A 20,211-nucleotide genomic window follows, 5' to 3' on the forward strand; every position below is an offset into this window, starting at 1 on the left:
AGTCTCTAAAAACCTACTTGCTTTTTGACAGGTTTGCTGTGTTTTCCAGTCTCACTGCTGTTACTTTTAAGTAGCAGTGATTATAGACAATGTCTTTTTCTTGATAGTAGTGTGGGTGTGCTGTTCTCACTTCCTGACCTTGGAGGGGAGAGCAAGAGTCGGGGACAGAATGGCAGGGACTGTGTTCAGAACAGATTAGGAGGAAGCTGCTGTGACTAACAGAAGCAATCAAAGGTTGTGTAGAGAAAGCAGTAGTGGGAGGGTTGGGGAGTGTATGGACAACATAAGAGACTGTCACATTATGGAATGAATAGGGGTGGAGAAAAGGTGGGGAGTATACAGTGTTTGCGGAGTAAAATACACCAATGACTAAGGATCAAGATGAGACGCAGCAGTGGAAGACACCGTAAGGCACTAGGTGGCTTGGCAGACTGCTAATGACAAAATTTATTATTTCTAAGTTGCTGGATAAAATCTAGCCCCGGTCACACAAGTAGTGAATAAAAGTTATCATCTGTAGTCTATTGGATGGCCTGTGGGAAATGAATTTATATTAACAGGTTTACAAACTGAGACACAAATGGAAAAAGTGGCTTAGATTTACACTGCTGTGAGTAAGCCTGAGAGTTTGCAGCTGTGATTTGCTGTAGTCCAAATGAGGATAAATTGAACTTCAATCTGTATAAGGATAATAGCATAAAAGAAAATGGTATTAAAATATAAATTAATGCAGAAGAATTGAGTTGATTTAACATATTGGCTCTCTTTACCAAGAGAGAACAGATCTATTTTAGTGATTATAACTATCTGCACCCTTGACTTAATATTTAGGAATTGGTGCATCATCCTTGGATGTCTCAGAAACAGTTTCTTCCTCCACTTCCACTACATGTGAATATTGGAGCAACTCTTTATCTAAGTAACATAATCCCCTATAAACAAACGAGTATGGAGTTCTCAAGTACCAGTTCATACCTAATATAACACTGATTATGTTTATTAGTGGCTTGGGCCATAGGAGTTTGATTCACCTAAAAATATTTAACGGCGCTATTCTCAAATGCATAAAAGCCCCAGTCCTAAAAACACTTACGCACATCAAACCCATTGAATTCAGTGGGATTGCTGTCATGTATAAAATATTCGCATTTGCAGGACTGGAGCCAAAGTTCATAAAGGCACAGAATCTAAGTATTTCTAGGAAATTTAAACTACAAAGCTATCTGATAGGCGATATATGGTTTGCTGCATACATCTTCATAGATCTTTTTATTTAAGAATAACTTTTTCAAATGGTCAAGAACGCAATGAGAGATTAGGGTTGCCAGGCGTCTGGTTTTCAACCAAAACGCCCTGTCGAAAAGGGACCGTGGCGGCTCCAGTCAGCAGTGCTGAATGGGCTGTTAATACTGTGGTCAGCAGCACAGCAAGGCTAAGGCAGGCTCCCTAGCTGCCCTGGCTTTCCATGGCTCCCAGAAGTGGCAACATGTCTCCCCTCTGGCCCCTAGGCTGGGGACTCTGCGTGCTGCCCCTGCCCCAGCTCCCATTGGCCGGGAACCAGGGGGCCATACCTCAGGCAGCTCCCAGAAGCAGTGGAAAGCACTGCCTGGAGCCTGCACCCTAGCCCCCTCATACACCCCAATGCCCTCCCAGAGCCTCCTTCCACACTCCAAACCCCTTGGCCCTGGCCTCACCCAAGACCCCACACCTCCAGCCAGAGCCTGCACCCTCTCCCGCACCCCTGCCCCAGCCCTGAGCCGCTTCCCATACTCCAAACCCCTCGGCCCTAGCCTGGAGCCCCCTTCTTCACCCGGAACCTCCCTTCCCTGGCCCCACCCCAGCAAGAGCCTGTACCCCAGCTGGAGCCCTCTCCCCCTCCCACACCCAAACCCCCTCCCCCAGCCTGGTGAAAATGAGAGTGAGAGAGGGTGGAGGAGAGCGAGCAATGGAGGAAGGGGGGATGGAGTGAGTGGGGGGCAGCGCCGTGGGGCGGAGGGCAGGGCAAGGGTGTTTGATTTTCTGCAATCAGAAAGTGTGCCATGCTAAGAGAGAGGATGGCAACATTGGATTTGGTATTAACAAATACACTTAATTAAATCCAGATGTGAAGGAAGGGAAAAATTGAGGTGCATCAGTCTGGAAATACCAGTGCAGTAACTGAATAATTGTTTCCCACATTTGTTTGTATTAAAAAGACGCATTTGTCTATCATCAAAAAATAGTAAAATATGTACAAGCGATGATCACAAGAAAATAGCTAACTTTAATAGAATTACATGTGCAACAGTGAGGGAAAATCAGTGAATAGGATAGAGTATTAAGATAAAGAGGGGTAGTAAAAAGAGAGGTCATTTTAAGGAACATCATAATAACCCTACCTATTGTCCGAAACTTAAAAGGGAAACTTTGTACTGGAGATGAGAAATTATTTAAGACTGAAGGCTTTTGAGTTGCTATCATTATAGCTGTTCAAAAATACATTTAGATAAAATGTGAATGACATTACTGTGACGAAAGAGCCTTCTCAATTCACAGGGTTGGAGGCACCTGTCATGATGCCTACAAAAAGCGTAACAGTGGTTAGGTAGCTGGGCGTTGTCTGCGCTGCTTATGCTGTTGACCAATATCCTCTCGCTGTTACCTTGTGCTTCCCTCTGTCTGTCGTATCTACTTGTTGTCTCCTGTTCATTACTACCGGGAGATCAACACTTCTGCAATTGATGCAGCAGGTGTCGATTTAGCGGGTCTAGTGACACTCCTGTCAACACGGTGCAGTGAAGACACCGTGATAAGTCATCCTAAGCTACGTCAACTCAGTAGCGTAACTTAGCTCGACTTACCCCCATAGTGTAGACAAGGCCTTAGATTGTAACCTCTTCAGGGCAGGAACTGTTTTGATATGTGTTTGTACAGTGCCCACTGCAAGAGGTCCTGAGTCATGATTTGACCCCCTGGGCACTGCTGTAAAACAAATTAAAAAAAATCACTTCCCTTTTTTTTATTTATTGTAAAAAGATACCACCAAGAAGAGAGAACTAAAAGAAATGAAGCTTGTTTACAGGAGACTGGAGTGTTTTTTAACCAAATGTAACTTACTGCAGTTGGTCAGTTTGTAGAGAGATTAAATGGAAACCAGAAGCTGCCAGTCTTGCATTCAAGAAGAGGAACTAATTTTAACAGGATTTGGATTTTCTCCTTTTTATTTGGAACTGCACATATGTGCCAGCACTCTGAGCCTTTCAGTGCAGAGACTTTTTTCATAAAGTTAACGCTACCAGTTGACTACAGTGGGTCCCTGGTATACGTCTTCCCCCTTATCCGTTGTTTCATATATCTGTTGCTCATCAATAGATGAACGTGTTCCGATTCACATCTGTCCCGATTTGCATATCTGTCCTTTGAAGTACTGTACTGGGAGTTGCAAACGACAGATTTGCTCACCAGCGTGAAGCGGAACACGTTCCCCTATTGATGGGCGACAGATATGCAACAGATATGGGTAGCCCCACTTAATAGCCAGGCCCACCCCCCCCCACCCCAGTTCCAACTCTGCTCCCATCCCAGCGCTCGCCTCACCTGGTGCTCCAGCCACGGAGCGGGGGTCGGGGGCTTGCCCGGCGCTCCAGCCACAGAGCCCCAGATGGGCAGAGCAGGGCGAGCCCCAAGCGCACGGGGGGAGCAGGGGAGCACATTTTTCCAGGCACTCCTGGCCAGAGTGTCTATTGCACCCCACACTGCAAGGCCAAGTGGAGGGGTGGAGAGGCCGCTCCTACCCCTCTGCCTCCCGTCATTGCCCGCCCACCCAAGTGTCCCCTCCTGCCTACGCCACTGCTGTACGAGCGGGTCCCCGGTATACGTCATTTCGGTATCCATGGCCCTTTTCAAGAACACAACCCTGACGTATACCAGGGACCGACGCTAATGTTTTTGCAGTTGTTTGTAAGTTACAAATTAAACTGAAAGCTGCTTTGCTACAATTCTTGAAAATTAATCAGAAGTTTTATAAAGTCTAATATTCTTCTATGCTGGAATTACACGTCTAGGACCACAATCTCTTAGCTTCTTTGTTTCTTGGTTCTGAAGCTCATGGCCTTGAAGCCGATCACTAATGGCAGGTGTACTTCCTTCTAGATAGACTTGCTAATTCTGTTGTCACTATAGGAAGTAACACATAAGGAAGCTGGCTGTGGAAATATTGCCATACTAAAAAGTTATAAGTAATCGAAAGTAGTAGAAATGCTACTGCAATCTTAATGTCCATTGCATTTCTCTTCTCTGCTAGAGTGTTAATCACTTTAAAGATGCCAATAAATGATTATCACCTTCTTCCAGCACCAGCATGCTTTTCATCATTTAGGGGGAGGGTTTTTTTAAAAGGGAAAGAAATTGAACAGGAAAACGTGGGGTGGGGCATGTAACCTTATGGCATGTAACCCTTTAAGAACTAGCATTCTCACAGTAAAGAAAAATATAAAGGATTGATAAGTCCCTGACTGACTGAAAATGGCAAAAATCATCCCATCTGATTACAGACCTTTCTAGATCTGATTTTATTTATTGTTTTTAAAATGCGTTCTCTGACCGATTGCACTCCTAGGAAATAAAAACATGGCACCATTTTTTAAAAGGGCACAAACTTTCACAAGCAGTCATGTGTTTGGACACACATGTTGTGAGCTGTGAAGCTGTCCATTTTTTGATTACTTTAGTATTTGTAGTGTATTAATATTGAAGAGTGCCTGTTGTAGGAGATAATTGCATGCAACAAGGAAATATCTGAAACCATTTTATGGCATTTTGTAACACTAAATGATAAGCATGATGGAGCTGGAAGGAGGTGATAAGGATTTATTGGCATCTTTAAAGTTATTAACCCTCTAGGAGAGAGAAATGCAATGGATATTAGACTATAGGTAAGGTTGCAATGGCATATCTGCTATTTTCAGTTACTTATAATTTTTCAGTATGGCAGTTGTGCTTGAATGAATCTTTTGATGCTAACGCTGATCTAAGTTGATTTTGTGAGAACGAATTATTATTGCCAAGTTTGGGTAGAAAATTAATTCATCCAGTTTTATTGCATATAAATATAGGTAGTGTGAAGGGGAGGAGTGAATATACATGTTTGTGATGTTTCAGACTCTTTTGCACATAACTGAAAAACTGCTTTGTACAGGCTGAGGGTTTTTAAAAGTATTGAGGTTTTTATGGTTAAACTGCAGTTTTTACAAATGAAGTGTTATCTGGAGTTTTGTAATCCACAAAAAGGGAAAGTGGCATACAGAATGTGAACTCATTACTCGTCAGAAGTCAGGATACATACAAGGATAGCATCCATAAAATACATAGGAATGAAGTATTTAAAAAAAAATCTGATATAACCATAACAGCCTATCCTAAATATAAATCATCTTTTGATTTTTAAATAAGTGTGTGGTCTTGGTTTTATAAAAGCTCTCTGTTCCGTTCACAGTAACTAAACTTTGGTACAAATTTAGCCTGACAAGGATGCTTTCCTGTTGCTGTTGTTGTAATATATGTATTTCTAATAATTTTAAATGCAAGGGAAAAGGAAGACCTTGAAATCTCTACAGCACTCGGGAACTTTCAACACTACTTGGGCAAGGTGTTGGATAGGGTGTTGGGTGGCTGGAGTTAGCCCTGAATTTGTTTCAAATAAAACCTGTTTGTAAGTAAGTAGTATAACTCATCTTGTTATAGCAATGAGAATTGTTGGGTGCGAATCAGTTCACTCTCCATAGTAAGTCGTATGATTGAGCTTCCAAAACCTTCTCCAATCTGTACAAAAAGATTTAACATAACCTTTCGGAGTTGCAAAGGACTAAATTTAGCCACATTAAATCACTATTGTGCAATTTTCCATCTGTTTATATCCAACAGTATTGGAAATATTCCATGCTAATTAAAATGTCTGATAAATATACTAACACTTTCTCCATTATAAATTATGGGAGAATTATATATTAATTGACTAATTTAAAATGTAAGGGTGCTTTTTCCAAGCCAACCTTGTATTAATAGCAGGAATTCTTTTGCTGATGGAAATGGTCCCCAATTATCACAGCTTGGGTTTTGTTGTACATTGAACAGAAGTCAACAAAACAAGTATGTAACAGAACCTGCCTAAATAGCAGCCACACTCATTAAAAACACAGCATTAATCAGGGGGTGAATGAAGAAGGTAATGGTGTATAGATTCTCCCCCCCCCCTCCTTTTCTAATCATAGAACAAAATAATGTTATATGAAAGGATTGGAACTATTATGTAGTACTCAATTATAGGGAGGTGAATAGGTCCCAAACATGCCATGTTATCAAAGGAGCAGACTGGTGTTTGCATGACAGTTGTTTCGTTACAGACACTGTCATTAATTCCATGTGTCAATACTGCCCTGTCATACACAGAGCAGACAAGAAAGAAGTACCCTTGAAAACAAGGGAATGATTTTTTGAATCGTTATTAAGCTAAGTGGCAAGCAGGAAGCTGAAACTTGTATAGGTAAATTTGAAGGGACACTTGGGAGATCTGCAAGTGGAGAAAAGAATGCATTTTACCAGCTGCTTAATTAGGGTGTGTTTTCTACTTGTATACTTGAATAGAATGCTTTGTTTGTGTTAGGAATATGTGTAGTGCAGCCAAGAGTCTTTGATCTTGTTAGGGGTTACAAGGATGTTCATACACACTTAAACAAATTTTATTAATATGTACATTCATATATTTGCATTTATAATATATATTCAATTGATACAGCAAAATTCATACTGCCACCCACTGCATGTGGGAAGTAAGATCTCTTTCCTATAATGTGGAGTGATCACACTTCACAGCTGTGATAGCATAGATGTGAAATTATTTTCTTGGACGTGTGTGCATTTGTCAGGAGAACCCCAAGATGACTTTTACCTTACTTTAAACAAAAGGGTGCAGGTCCTCAACTGGCATAAATTGTCATAGCTCCATTGAGGTCTCTAAGCAACCAGTGCTAAATTGGTGACCTCCATGGACCTATGACAGTTTACACGAGCTGAGGATCTGCATGAGGATTGTTGTATGCAAATGTCAAAGTCGGCTTTATTTCAATTGGTGGAGTTACTCCTCTTGCAAACCTACCCAACGAGTTCTGTTTTGAGTAATGTACTCATTCCAGACTCATAAAGTTAGCTTTGTGGCATCCCAAACATCACATATTTTGTTTGCTAATCATTCTCTTTACTTTTAGTCCTTTTTTTCCTCTCCCTTCTCATTTTACCCTTTTGAAGTACACAAGTTACTGTGGGGTGGTTTGGAACTTTGGATGGTCAGGAGAGGCCGAGAACCCATACTGCCAAAGTGAGAAGGGGAGGAAGAATCAGTCCTAGTCCACGGCTAGTTATCTCTCCTCCATGAAGAGAATAGCCAGTGGAAGTACATAATTGCACATTCCCTCCCCCTGCCAGCTCCCCCTGGAGACTCAGATGTGTAAGGAAGCCATACTGTCACTGGTCTGCATGCAAGGGTTGCAGACCTCTTGCACAAATACCTAGAAGTCTGCCCAGCCCAGCTTGCAAAACCACACTGGTTTCCTTGAGTTCAAGGTGTCTCAAGCCACATAGTGCAGCAAATACATTTTTCTAAAATGCCAGAGGAGAAAACACTCTGAGTTTGTGTCTGGTGCAAATAATGACTGTGATTTGAGTGGTTTCAGAGTAGCAGCCGTGTTAGTCTGTATTCGCAAAAAGAAAAGGAGGACTTGTGGCACCTTAGAGACTAACCAATTTATTAGAGCATAAGCTTTCGTGAGCTACAGCTCACTTCCTCAGATGCATATCGTGGAAACTGCAGCAGGCTTTATATATACACAGAGAATATGAAACAATACCTATTCCCACCCCACTGTCCTGCTGGTAATAGCTTATCTAAAGTGATTTCCAGCACAAATCCAGGTTTTCTCACCCTCCACCCCCCCACACAAATTCACTCTCCTGCTGGTGATAGCCCATCCAAAGTGACAACTCTTTACACAATGTGCATGACAATCAAGCTGGGCTATTTCCTGCATAAATCCAGGTTCTCACATCCCCCCCACCCCCATACACACACAAACTCACTCTCCTGCTGGTAATAGCTCATCCAAACTGACCACTCTTCAAGTTAAAATCCAAGTTAAACCAGAACATCTGGGGGGGGGGGGTAGGAAAAAACAAGAGGAAACAGGCTACCTTGCATAATGACTTAGCCACTCCAAGTCTCTATTTAAGCCTAAATTAATAGTATCCAATTTGCAAATGAATTCCAATTCAGCAGTTTCTCGCTGGAGTCTGGATTTGAAGTTTTTTTGTTTTAAGATAGCGACCTTCATGTCTGTGATCGCGTGACCAGAGAGATTGAAGTGTTCTCCGACTGGTTTATGAATGTTACAATTCTTGACATCTGATTTGTGTCCATTTATTCTTTTACGTAGAGACTGTCCAGTTTGACCAATGTACATGGCAGAGGGGCATTGCTGGCACATGATGGCATATATCACATTGGTGGATGTGCAGGTGAACGAGCCTCTGATAGTGTGGCTGATGTTATTAGGCCCTGTGATGGTGTCCCCTGAATAGATATGTGGGCACAGTTGGCAACGGGCTTTGTTGCAAGGATAAGTTCCTGGGTTAGTGGTTCTGTTGTGTGGTATGTGGTTGTTGGTGAGTATTTGCTTCAGGTTGCGGGGCTGTCTGTAGGCAAGGACTGGCCTGTCTCCCAAGATTTGTGAGAGTGTTGGGTCATCCTTTAGGATAGGTTGTAGATCCTTAATAATGCGTTGGAGGGGTTTTAGTTGGGGGCTGAAGGTGACGGCTAGTGGCGTTCTGTTATTTTCTTTGTTAGGCCTGTCCTGTAGTAGGTAACTTCTGGGAACTCTTCTGGCTCTATCAATCTGTTTCTTTACTTCTGCAGGTGGGTATTGTAGTTGTAAGAAAGCTTGACAGAGATCTTGTAGGTGTTTGTCTCTGTCTGAGGGGTTGGAGCAAATGCGGTTGTATCGCAGAGCTTGGCTGTAGACGATGGATCGTGTGGTGTGGTCAGGGTGAAAGCTGGAGGCATGCAGGTAGGAATAGCGGTCAGTAGGTTTCCGGTATAGGGTGGTGTTTATGTGACCATTGTTTATTAGCACTGTAGTGTCCAGGAAGTGGATCTCTTGTGTGGACTGGACCAGGCTGAGGTTGGTGGTGGGATGGAAATTGTTGAAATCATGGTGGAATTCCTCAAGGGCTTCTTTTCCATGGGTCCAGATGATGAAGATGTCATCAATATAGCGCAAGTAGAGTAGGGGCTTTAGGGGACGAGAGCTGAGGAAGCGTTGTTCTAAATCAGCCATAAAAATGTTGGCATACTGTGGGGCCATGCGGGTACCCATAGCAGTGCCGCTGATCTGAAGGTATACATTGTCCCCAAATGTGAAGTAGTTATGGGTAAGGACAAAGTCACAAAGTTCAGCCACCAGGTTAGCCGTGACATTATCGGGGATAGTGTTCTTGACGGCTTGTAGTCCATCTTTGTGTGGAATGTTGGTGTAGAGGGCTTCTACATCCATAGTGGCCAGGATGGTGTTATCAGGAAGATCACCGATGGATTGTAGTTTCCTCAGGAAGTCAGTGGTGTCTCGAAGGTAGCTGGGAGTGCTGGTAGCGTAGGGCCTGAGGAGGGAGTCTACATAGCCAGACAATCCTGCTGTCAGGGTGCCAATGCCTGAGATGATGGGGCGCCCAGGATTTCCAGGTTTATGGATCTTGGGTAGTAGATAGAATATCCCAGGTCAGGGTTCCAGGGGTGTGTCTGTGCGGATTTGATCTTGTGCTTTTTCAGGAAGTTTCTTGAGCAAATGCTGTAGTTGCTTTTGGTAACTCTCAGTGGGATCAGAGGGTAATGGCTTGTAGAAACTCGTGTTGGAGAGCTGCCGAGCAGCCTCTTGTTCATATTCCGACCTATTCATGACGACAGCAGCACCTCCTTTGTCAGCCTTTTTGATTATGATGTCAGAGTTGTTTCTGAGGCTGTGGATGGCATTGCGTTCCGCATGGCTGAGGTTATGGGGCAAGTGATGCTGCTTTTCCACAATTTCAGCCCGTGCACGTCGGCGGAAGCACTCTATGTAGAAGTCCAGTCTGCTGTTTCGACCTTCAGGAGGAGTCCACCTAGAATCCCTCTTTCTGTAGTGTTGGTAGGGAGACCTCTGTGGATTAGTATGCTGTTCAGAGGTATTTTGGAAATATTCCTTGAGTCGGAGACGTCGAAAATAGGATTCTAGGTCACCACAGAACTGTATCATGTTCGTGGGGGTGGAGGGGCAGAAGGAGAGGCCCCGAGATAGAACAGCTGCTTCTGCTGGGCTGAGAGTATAGTTGGATAGGTTAACAATATTGCTAGGTGGGTTGAGGGAACCATTGCTGTGGCCCCTTGTAGCATGTAGTAGTTTAGAAAGTTTAGTGTCCTTTTTCTTTTGTAGAGAAGCAAAATGTGCGTTGTAAATGGCTTGTCTAGTTTTAGTAAAATCCAGCCACGAGGAAGTTTGTGTGGAAGGTTGGTTTTTTATGAGAGTATCCATTTTTGAGAGCTCATTCTTAATCTTTCCCTGTTTGCTGTAGAGGATGTTGATCAGGTGATTCCGCAGTTTCTTTGAGAGCGTGTGGCACAAGCTGTCAGCATAGTCTGTGTGGTATGTAGATTGTAATGGATTTTTTACCTTCAGTCCTTTTGGTACGATGTCCATCTGTTTGCATTTGGAAAGGAAGATGATGTCTGTCTGTATCTGTACAAGTTTTTTCATGCAGTTGATAGATTTCCACTCCATACGGCTAAATGCAGTGCCTTGCATAATGACAGGTTTCAGAGCTTCCCTTTCTCTATTGAGAGAGATGAGACTCTTCAAAACTAGGGTTTCTGGTATCTTGTTTGAACATTGGTCATCTTTATAATATCTGAATTATTGTTCATACCCTGCAACTAGCGTGTTGCTTTTCTAGCTGCTTCTGTAACAGTCATCATTGGAAGGAGGGATTGATGACTCTCTGTACAAAGCCCTTCTCGTTTGTCCTAAAGAGAGAGTGAGGAGCAGGCAGAATGTTGGGGGAAATAAAGCTTTTCCCCACTGAGAGTAACTAAATCCTGCTCTTTAAGTTATGGCTGTCTTTGGGAACAACAAACAAGTTTCAAGGGATTCCCTTTCAAATTGGAGGTAAATTAGGGTCCAGCATCCACACCATTTAGATGAAATCATGAAAATTAAAAATAAGGGCTTTTTAATGGAAAATTAAAATGTTATCTTTGACCTTACAGCCTTTTCCATAATCCACATATAATAAATGAGGTGATAAAATGTGAGGATTAAATAAATCTTTGCTAATACTTTTTGATTGGCTTAATCAATAATTAATCATCTTTAGATGAGGCCGTGGCTTGTGGAGTAGATATAATTGGATTAGCTGTGGAGAGGCCTTTGGAGCTTTGAAGAGATTAAAATGACTGTCAATCCCTGTAATTAAACTGCTACAAACAAAAGCAATAGTTAAAAAAAAAAAAAAAAAAAAAAAAAGCTGACTTTCAAAATGAATCAACAAGTACTTAAGCACCACTAGAGGTTGTGTAGGCAGAATGTGTTCTCCTGAATGATTTATTTCACCGAATGAGATAATATGTATCAAATCGTCTATTTTAATTGTGTGTTGCCCAGAATGCCAGGTGAAACTTTGGCAACCATTTCTTCTTAAAGAATTCACAGAAGAAAAGCTAGTGTATGTATTTAAAACAGTGAACCTGCTCCTTGTGGTGAGTCTGTCAGGCATTGACTTTTCCTGTATCTTTTAATTGGCTTAATAGGTTGGCCTACATGAATGAAGTCTTTATCTGTCCTCCCCACCCCCGTTTTGGATTTGTTTTGTTCCCCTTTCTTATTCAAAATGGAGATCTTCATTAAAACGTTATTTTAAAGACTATAAAAATATAGTTTGTGTGTATATCTCTATATATAATAAAACAGTGGATTGATGCATGTGTGCATATGCTAATTAAGACTTTTAAAAAATCTTACAGGGATGAGGTTATAAAGCCAATGGGAGTTCGAACAGATGGCACGATGACTCCTTTGGAAGAGACAATCTGCCAGTACCAAACCAATGAGCAAGACAGTTCAGATTCAGACTAAAGCATCACCTGCTTCTGTCAATATCTCCTTTAATCAGCATCTTCCCTCAGAGCCTCGACATCTTTTATCTACACATTCTACCCTCTCATTAGCCAGCATCACTTTAAGTCTTATTATTGGGATATTTGAATGATGGATCTTGTGGTGTAATCTCTGCATTTTTATTAATCCATTTATATAGGAACAAATTATCAGTTTATTAATTGTAAAGCAAATTGTATTTCAGTGAGATGAAAATAAAAGATTGCAATGCAAAAAAAGTAAATATTTATTGTAACTTGCTAGATTCTTCTCTCCCATTTCAATAGGTTTTTTCCTTTTCCTGTTGTTGTTGGTTGTTGTTTACAGTGTCCTACCCCAGCCCCGTCCCAAAATACAATTTCAGCTAAAGAAGCAGAATGACTTAATTGCCCTAGGAATAAAGGATGTTAAATGTGACATGACTGACCTAGTCAAGCCATCAGTTTGCTTACACGGTTTCTCAATGTTTCTACAACCACTTTAGAAGAACAACATGTTAACCATCAAATTTGATCTCCCCATTCGTTACCATGGTTAACCGATCTGTTTCAAAATTTACCCTCTGTGTCAGTCAGCTACCGCTTAATCTACTTTTATTTTATTTTATTTTTTTTAAATAAGCTGTATTTGGTTGTTCTCTGAATTGGGGCCACAGAAGTAAAGCCCAGCAAGCCTATACTATTTATGGCCTTGATCATGGGTGGTGAATTGTATGAGCCCATGGTGCCCAGGCTCCACCAATATGAGAGCACGGGGGCCCGGATCCACCAGAGTTAGGGGCTGGGTCTCTCCCCTGGCCTCGCCTGCTGCCCCCGCATGCCTCCCCTGGATCATCCCCTGCCTGCTGTCCCCGAGCAATTTAAAAGGGCATGCGGCCCCCACCACGGGCAGTGCAACAGGGCTAAGGCGCTTCCTGCCCGCCCACTCTGCTTCCGGAAGTGGCCGGAAGGTGCTGGCACGTCCCTGTGGCCCCTGGGGGGGGGGGTCTGCACGCTGCCCCACCTCGAGCGTCAACTGCGGCCAATGGGAACTGCAGAGGCCGTGCCTGTGGGCAGCGGTGCGTGGAGAGCCATCCGGCCCCCCCACCTAGGCGCTGCTGCCAGAGGGGTGTGCGGGTCACTTTTGGGAGCTGCCTGAGGTAAGCACTGCACCCCTCACCCTCTCCTGCACCCCAAACCCATGCCCCAGCCCAGAGCCCACACCCAAACGCCCTCTGAGAGCCTGCCCCGTGCACCCCCTCCTGCCCAGAGCCTCACCCCACCTCAGCCCAGAGCCCGCACCCCACACCCAATTCCCTCCCAGAGCCTGCTCCCGTGCCCCAGTCTAGAGCCTGCACCCAAACTCCCTCACAGAGCCTTAGGCAGGTGGGGGACGAGACTTGGACCTGTTCTGGGCACCATCAAAAATTATACAAAGCTGCTGCCCCTGACCTTGATTCAGGAAAACATCCCTATTCAAACAGTGCTTAAGCATCTGTTAAATTGTTGCCAGGGATGGACTTCAGTACATATTTAAGTGCTTTCCTGAATCAGGAGCTACTTGTTGAAAAGTAACAGATGTGTTAATTGAGGGGAAGTCATGTGAAGAAAGGAGAAGGGGTTTTTTTGGGGGTGGGGTGGGGGGGGTAATTGAACTTGGTGGAGTTGTGGGACAAGGCTTGTCATACTTAACTAATGCTTCTTTACTCTTTAACTTTACAATTCTGGACCCTTAAAAGATGAAAAGTTTTAGAAGTGCTGCATTACTGCTGTTGCCTTTTTGCCTACCTGGTCTCTTTACCTGTGTGTCTTTTGATATCCATATGTGAATTACAATCCCTGCTACCTGTCCTAGTCAAGTGTGTTTCTATGTTTTGTTCAAGTGCTCATCATAGACATCTCTCTCACAATTTCAGGGGGAGGCTGGCAGAATCCCTCCTGCAACGACTACTCCAAGCATGGTTTGTCTCAAGGAAGCCAGCAGCCCTTTAGCCTTTTGTTTCCCTCAGTTTAACATTGGTCGCATACAGAGCTTCTGGACAGCCTATAATGTCCATATGTTTTCCTGAAGTGTAAATGTGCACACTTCTGTCCACATGGCTCCCTAACCTGAATGATTTTGTGTAGCAGGGGAAATGGGACTTGATTTCATAGGGGTGTGTTACCCGGAGGTGTCTCCTGAGCATCCCTTATACTTCCTAAAGGACTGGAAAGGAAAAGCCCATTGATGCCATCTCAGAAGGTGTGAGTTTCACTCACTTCAGAGAGAGGTTAGCCAAGAGCCTTCCCTTTTACTTTAAAGAGCACCAGGGATATCAAAATTAATATTATAGAATTTTTGAAGCTGAGACCACTAGAAATGTTGTTCATGCTAATCCATGCAATTCTAGATTGCCTGGTGAATCTATGGCTTCTCTTCACACTGCATTGAAACTAGTGGAGTTCAAGCCACCTTGCAGAAGTGAAGCCAGCCACTGCTCCCGCCCTGAGTTGGAGGCAGAAGGCAACTGGCCAAAGCAAACACATTTCTATTGCACCAATAATATGTAGGTGCCACGTACAAAAGTAAGAGTGGCCCCAATTCTGCCACTACAGGACCCTACTCCTCCATCTTGGGCAAGTTTCCTGAATGAGATTGGTTTTGGTAGTTGCCTTCTTCCAGATAGTTACTTCTAGACTGATTTGTGGTGTTTTCCAAGAGTGGGAGTCTGACTGTAGAAGAGTCCACCTGTGGGCAGTGCTTGCTCTACACAAATTGCCATCAGCTCTCCACAGACAATAAGGTTAATGGTGTAGAAGATGACGACCGGAGAATTCACAAATTCTCTCCCTCAGGAGCAACAGCTCACGAGCTTCATTAATGAGGATTTGAAGGTCTCTTGGTATCCACTTCAGACATTCTTTCCTACAGAGGTAGGAGCTGTTGCTCAGGAGTAGAGTCCCATAAAACATACACAGGCTGTAAGATTTTGGACACCAATCAGTGCTGCAGCAAGACCTCCTGCAAAGTGGAAGGGATCAACGCAAGATTATTTTGACTAAGGAGAAAGATCACACTTTGCCCGCTGAGCGTATTCTACCAACTCTAAAATGATCTTTCCCAGAAGGCCGGAGGGATGAAATTATATTGGCTCAAGGGATCTCAATATAGACAGCACAACACTCTGCTTCTGCCAGTTTGAATAACACAACCATTTGTTTTCCTGTTTAAAGGTTTATTTTGCAAAATAAGAGTATATATTCTTCAGACACCCACTGGACACTGCTTAAAGTGACAGGCAGAAATGAAGACTCCAAGTACCTGAATCTGGCTGATGTTCCAGCTCTGAAGTAATTCATGTAAATTCACTCCTCCTCAGTAAATTGAAACATGGTCTCGTTAAGTGTATGGAGTAACTTTCTACTAGGGCAATGTCCCAAAACCTCACTCCATTATTCTATTAACTTTACACAGCAAGATTATGGGGAGTGAGGGTGAAGGTTACTGCAGACCTGGCAGCTCCTCCTGTGGAAAAAAACCCAAGCTTTTCTCACTCCCCACATGTCCCCTCTCCTTTCTTTGAGATGGCTCTTCGTCCTACCTCACCATTTCATCCCTCTTACAGCATGGAAGCATGGATGCAAAAAACTGCCTGCAGGCTACCGGCAACCCACACTGTGCATCAATCTGGCTCCCCTGATAGGTTCAGATTCTGTGGAATTTAAACTTTTGGGGAAAAAGTGGTATGTAGTCTTTTAAGTTTGACAGAAAACCTGCAGGTGCTGGGATGCAGTACTGTCTTCCTCAGTTTGCAGAAACTGGTAAGGAACAGTACCACAGAGACTGCAGCAGGAAGAGGATCTGCTCCTTACTCTCTCTCAGGAAGACCTGAGGTAAGGAGGAGATAGGAGTGTAGGTCAGAGAAGGATGGCTGTGAATAACTGGTGGGCTCTCAGTTTAAGCCCCCTTAAATTTCAAGCAACTGCACTGCTCAAAGAGGGAAAAGGGCCAAGAGGTACTAGCCCAAATAGAGGCCAACCTTGAGATGGGGAAAGACATGGGCGAAGTGAGGAATAAAACAGCCATTGCAGTGGCCCTAAAGAGGCAATAGCTAATTGTATTAAGGGCCTGAGTGAGGCTACCACCCCCATTTCTCCTTGACCAATGGGTTTGCAGTTGCTCAGCACTTCAGGTCATAATACTAATTATTGTGGCCGTCCATAGTCTAACTTCAGTTATCCCAAACTCCCATTGATACGTCTGCTGTGCACTGCAAGTGCGTATAGGGCCCTTCATGACTTCATAGCTCTGCCCCGTGGGCTCTAATTAAAATAAAATTCAGCCCTGTCTCCCTAATGAGTTTGACACTCCTCCCCTTGCTCCCCGGTGCTGCACTTCTTTCAGCTGCTGCATGCTACATTTTGGTGTAACTCACAGAATATTGTTAAATGAGCCTGGAGGCTGTGCTTCCCTTTTGAGTTAATTTGTATGACAATAGCTCCTACAGGCCCCCAGTCATGATCAGGGCCCCATTGTGCTAGGCGCTGTACACACACGCACAGTAAAAAGACAATCCCTGTCTTGAAGAGCTTATAGTGTAAGCTGAAGTGAGGCATTTCTAAGTTTTCTTTTTTTTTTTAAAATGTGTCTGCTGTCAATGAAAACCAGACATTTAGCAGTAGCTTCAGTCACTTTTTAAGGACAGATCTTGGAACCCCTGCACGCCACCCGTGCTGAGCCCAGCCAATAGCAGTTGAATATATGAGAAAATATTAGGACAATATTAAGGAAACAAGATGAAAATAAACTTGATTCAGGAGAGTGGTACAGTTGCTTAGTGGCTCTCTCGCTCTCGGGGTGTAGGAACGCACACGGAGCTATTGGTAATCTCATGTGGGGATGTAAATGGTATTCTTGTAGCTGTATTGGTCCCAGGGTTCTAGAGAGAAGGTGGGCGAGGTAATATCTTTTATTGGAGAGTCATGCCGGAGGAGAGCTGTAAAACACATGTTAGGGTGACTAGAACGTGCTTGTAGACCAAGATTATTTTAGCATATTTTGTGGTCCCATGGCCTAGTTTTTGCTTCTGCTAAAAGTCTTGAGGCAGCCATTGGACATTATTCAAACCATCAGCCTGCTTCTGAATTTAATAAGCTTTAGTTCTACTGTATGTAATTGTGTTGGATAATAATGATGGGCTCAGTCAATCCACCCAGCCAATGGAAGTTAACTGGATTCGTCACTTTCTGATATTGGGTAAAACGTTCAAAAGCACCTAAGTCCCATTTTCAAAAGTGATTTAGGAGCTCAAATCTCACTGAAAATCAAGGGACTTAAGAATCTAAGTCACTTCTGAAAATGTTATTATAGTGAATGGAACATAGACAGTAAGGGGTGATTTCCCTGTTGGCAATCCTGTGACACTAGATTCTTCGTGGTACTTTGCCATGATCTAAGTATCGTCTCCACTGTGACATAGGATACTTTGCATATTGTCTCTGTAAAACCTGCTCTCTGTATTACCAATTTCTCCATGATTCCTCGGGGACAGAAGAGGAGTTGTTTCACTGATTTTTCTCGGCTACCATGAAGAACATCTCGTGGTTTCTGATTATTCGGCTGATAAGCTGATGAAACCAGAGAATCGTCCCTGTTAGCTACACACACAGCTCTTGCTCCAGCTGTTGCTGTACCTGTGCATTGTGGCATCAGTTCTTGGTACAGCTCCCAAAAGCAGGTGCTGATTTAGACTTGAATGGTACTTTGGATTAAGTTCTATGGATTCCCCAGGCCCTGCCACGGTCTTGGGTTCCACTAACATTTTGTACATATACACACGCTCTTCCTGACTACTTAGCTTGTCAGCTATTCTTTCAGACATGCTTCCCTCAAAGGCTCCATATAGCACTTTTCAGTTTGACAAATGAACATGGACAGCTGCCTCTTCCTTCTATTTGCTACCCAATTTGCCTAACATCCGGCCCTGACCTGCAGAAAGCACCTCCTCTGTGCAGGTGGGAAGAAGGGGATGTTCCTTGCTAGTAGTAGAGTTGGGCAGGACAGCTAGGGAGGCTCCTATGACCTAACTTTGCTGTTTGGGGCTGGAGCTCTGAAGTCTACCTCCTGTCTATTGATTATGCATTGCTGGAACTGCATCCAACACACTCAGTTATGCAGGACACATGTCCTCTAGCCTTAAAGGGCCGGTAACCTGTCACAGGAACAAAAAGCTATTTTTCATTCAAAAATAACCGCTTTCTAAAACAAATTTTCATGGGAAATTGTTGACACTATCTAAACACAAAAACCTCATGCTTTATTCTGCTGGGAGGGTTTAAAATTTTAATTGAAAGCATTTTGTCAAATACTTTTAAATGGTGGTTAAAATTTTACATTATCTGAAAACCAGATTTTTGGCAAGGGAAAGTTTTGAAAAGACACTTTTGAAGGAAGGGTGACTTGCATAAAAAAAATCACAAAAACCTTCAAAATGATGAAAAAGGGTTAGTTTAGAATATTTTGACTTTTTTTTTTTTTTTAAGAATAGACTTTTGTTTAATCAGATCTTACTTGCATTAAGAAATGACTTCCTTCTGGACTGCCAATGCACTTAATATTAAATCTCCTTAAAATGAGAGTCCCTTTCCCCGGAACAGTTTAAAAAAGTGGTGAATGGGCAGTATTATTTGGGTTTTCTTTTCTTTTGAAAGTAGCTTTGGCTTATCTAGGTGAAGTAGTTGTCAGAGAGCGCTTCAAGGTAGAGAATATTACAATACAGCAGGCTAACATATTAGTCCATTGCCAGGCATCCTATTCAGAAAGAGAAAAGTGAACTCCAAAGTATACAGGAATTCAAGAGCTTCCAAAGGAGCATTCCACTACATTCTCCTTAGTCTTATTAACACAAAACAGCTAATAAAATCCGGCACTTTAATAAGGTTGGCTGTAAAAAGACTGTTCCGCTGTTCAAATAATTGAAAAACAGACTTTTTAGATCTTTGATGAGCAACAAGTTAAACAGTTAGCTGGCCAGGAAAGATTTTTTTTTTCTTCTTTCTGATCCATGTGTGTAAAATGCTAATTAAAAGTAGTACAAAGGCACAGCAGCTCTGAGGAACAAGTATAAGCACAGTGTAATCTGGCAAACGAAAATCATTGGTTAACATCTTAATTACCTGGTGTGTTCAGCGCTGTTAGAAAAGGTATCCCAAAACGATAGGGACCATTATACTAGTTTAACTGAAAGCGTATATACAATAAGACAAAACAAATCAATCTTTCCTATGTTGTTTTGTGCAGCCTTTACTACTGAAGTCAGTTATCTCTGCAGAATGCAGCTTCTGGCTTCAGGGATCATGCAAAGTTTAGCTCAGCAATCTCTGACCTGTCAATTTGTCTTGGGTCCTTTGACTTCTGCTAAATGTCCACTGATACTGAGCTACCTCAGTACCATTTAAAAAGTAATGTATCCATAGGCCATTGTGTTAGGCAAAGTATTTGGGGGTGGCAGAGGGGTGCAGGAAGATGCTTTTAAACCCCATTGTGCTTCCTGAAGCCAGCTGGAGACCAGTCTGGACCCTGGCATAATGTAATGCAACCTCAAGGCTGCTTTAAGTTGTACGTGGCTGCCAGTTGTACCTGTCAATTGCCAACAGCCCCCAGAACCTATGCAGGCACATCTCCTTTCCCCTGCCCTTTACAAGCCCAGAGCAGGTCTGGGGGAAGAGAAGCCCCGTCATAAGGCCTGTTGGCTGGAAGGACAGAGGGCTGAGTAGTGGGAAAGGTTGGACTAGCTTGATAAGCAGCCAAATGTTTAACATTTTGTGAGGTTCCTCCAACATCAGATGGTTTGTTTTACTCTGGTACAGTTAGTTTACTCTGTGCTTTTAAGTAGCAGTTGGCTCTGTTGATGCTGGTGTTTGTATGCTTATCATTTCATTTTCTGTGTAGTCACAGTGTACAGATTCTAAGAAACGCTGTACCCAAAACAATATCAAATCTGCCCATAATTCTGACATAAAATCACCAGCCTCCTCAACTGGCTTCC

General features: G+C 43.1%; 1 protein-coding gene across 1 annotated transcript in view; it reads left to right on the forward strand.

Moving 5' to 3' along the window:
* Positions 1 to 12,418, forward strand: part of RIC8B (RIC8 guanine nucleotide exchange factor B) — a 62,649-nt gene extending 50,231 nt beyond the window's left edge. Inside the window, exon 10 of the mRNA XM_084613702.1 lies at positions 12,074 to 12,418. Within this exon, the coding sequence (XP_084469828.1) occupies positions 12,074 to 12,185 (112 nt within the window). The 3' untranslated portion in view covers positions 12,186 to 12,418. The remainder of the gene's footprint in view (positions 1 to 12,073) is intronic.
* The last annotated feature ends 7,793 nt before the right edge of the window (positions 12,419 to 20,211 follow it).

The sequence above is a fragment of the Lepidochelys olivacea genome (assembly GCF_965140295.1).
Source record: "Lepidochelys olivacea isolate rLepOli2 genome assembly, chromosome: 1".
NCBI lineage: Eukaryota > Metazoa > Chordata > Testudines > Cheloniidae > Lepidochelys > Lepidochelys olivacea.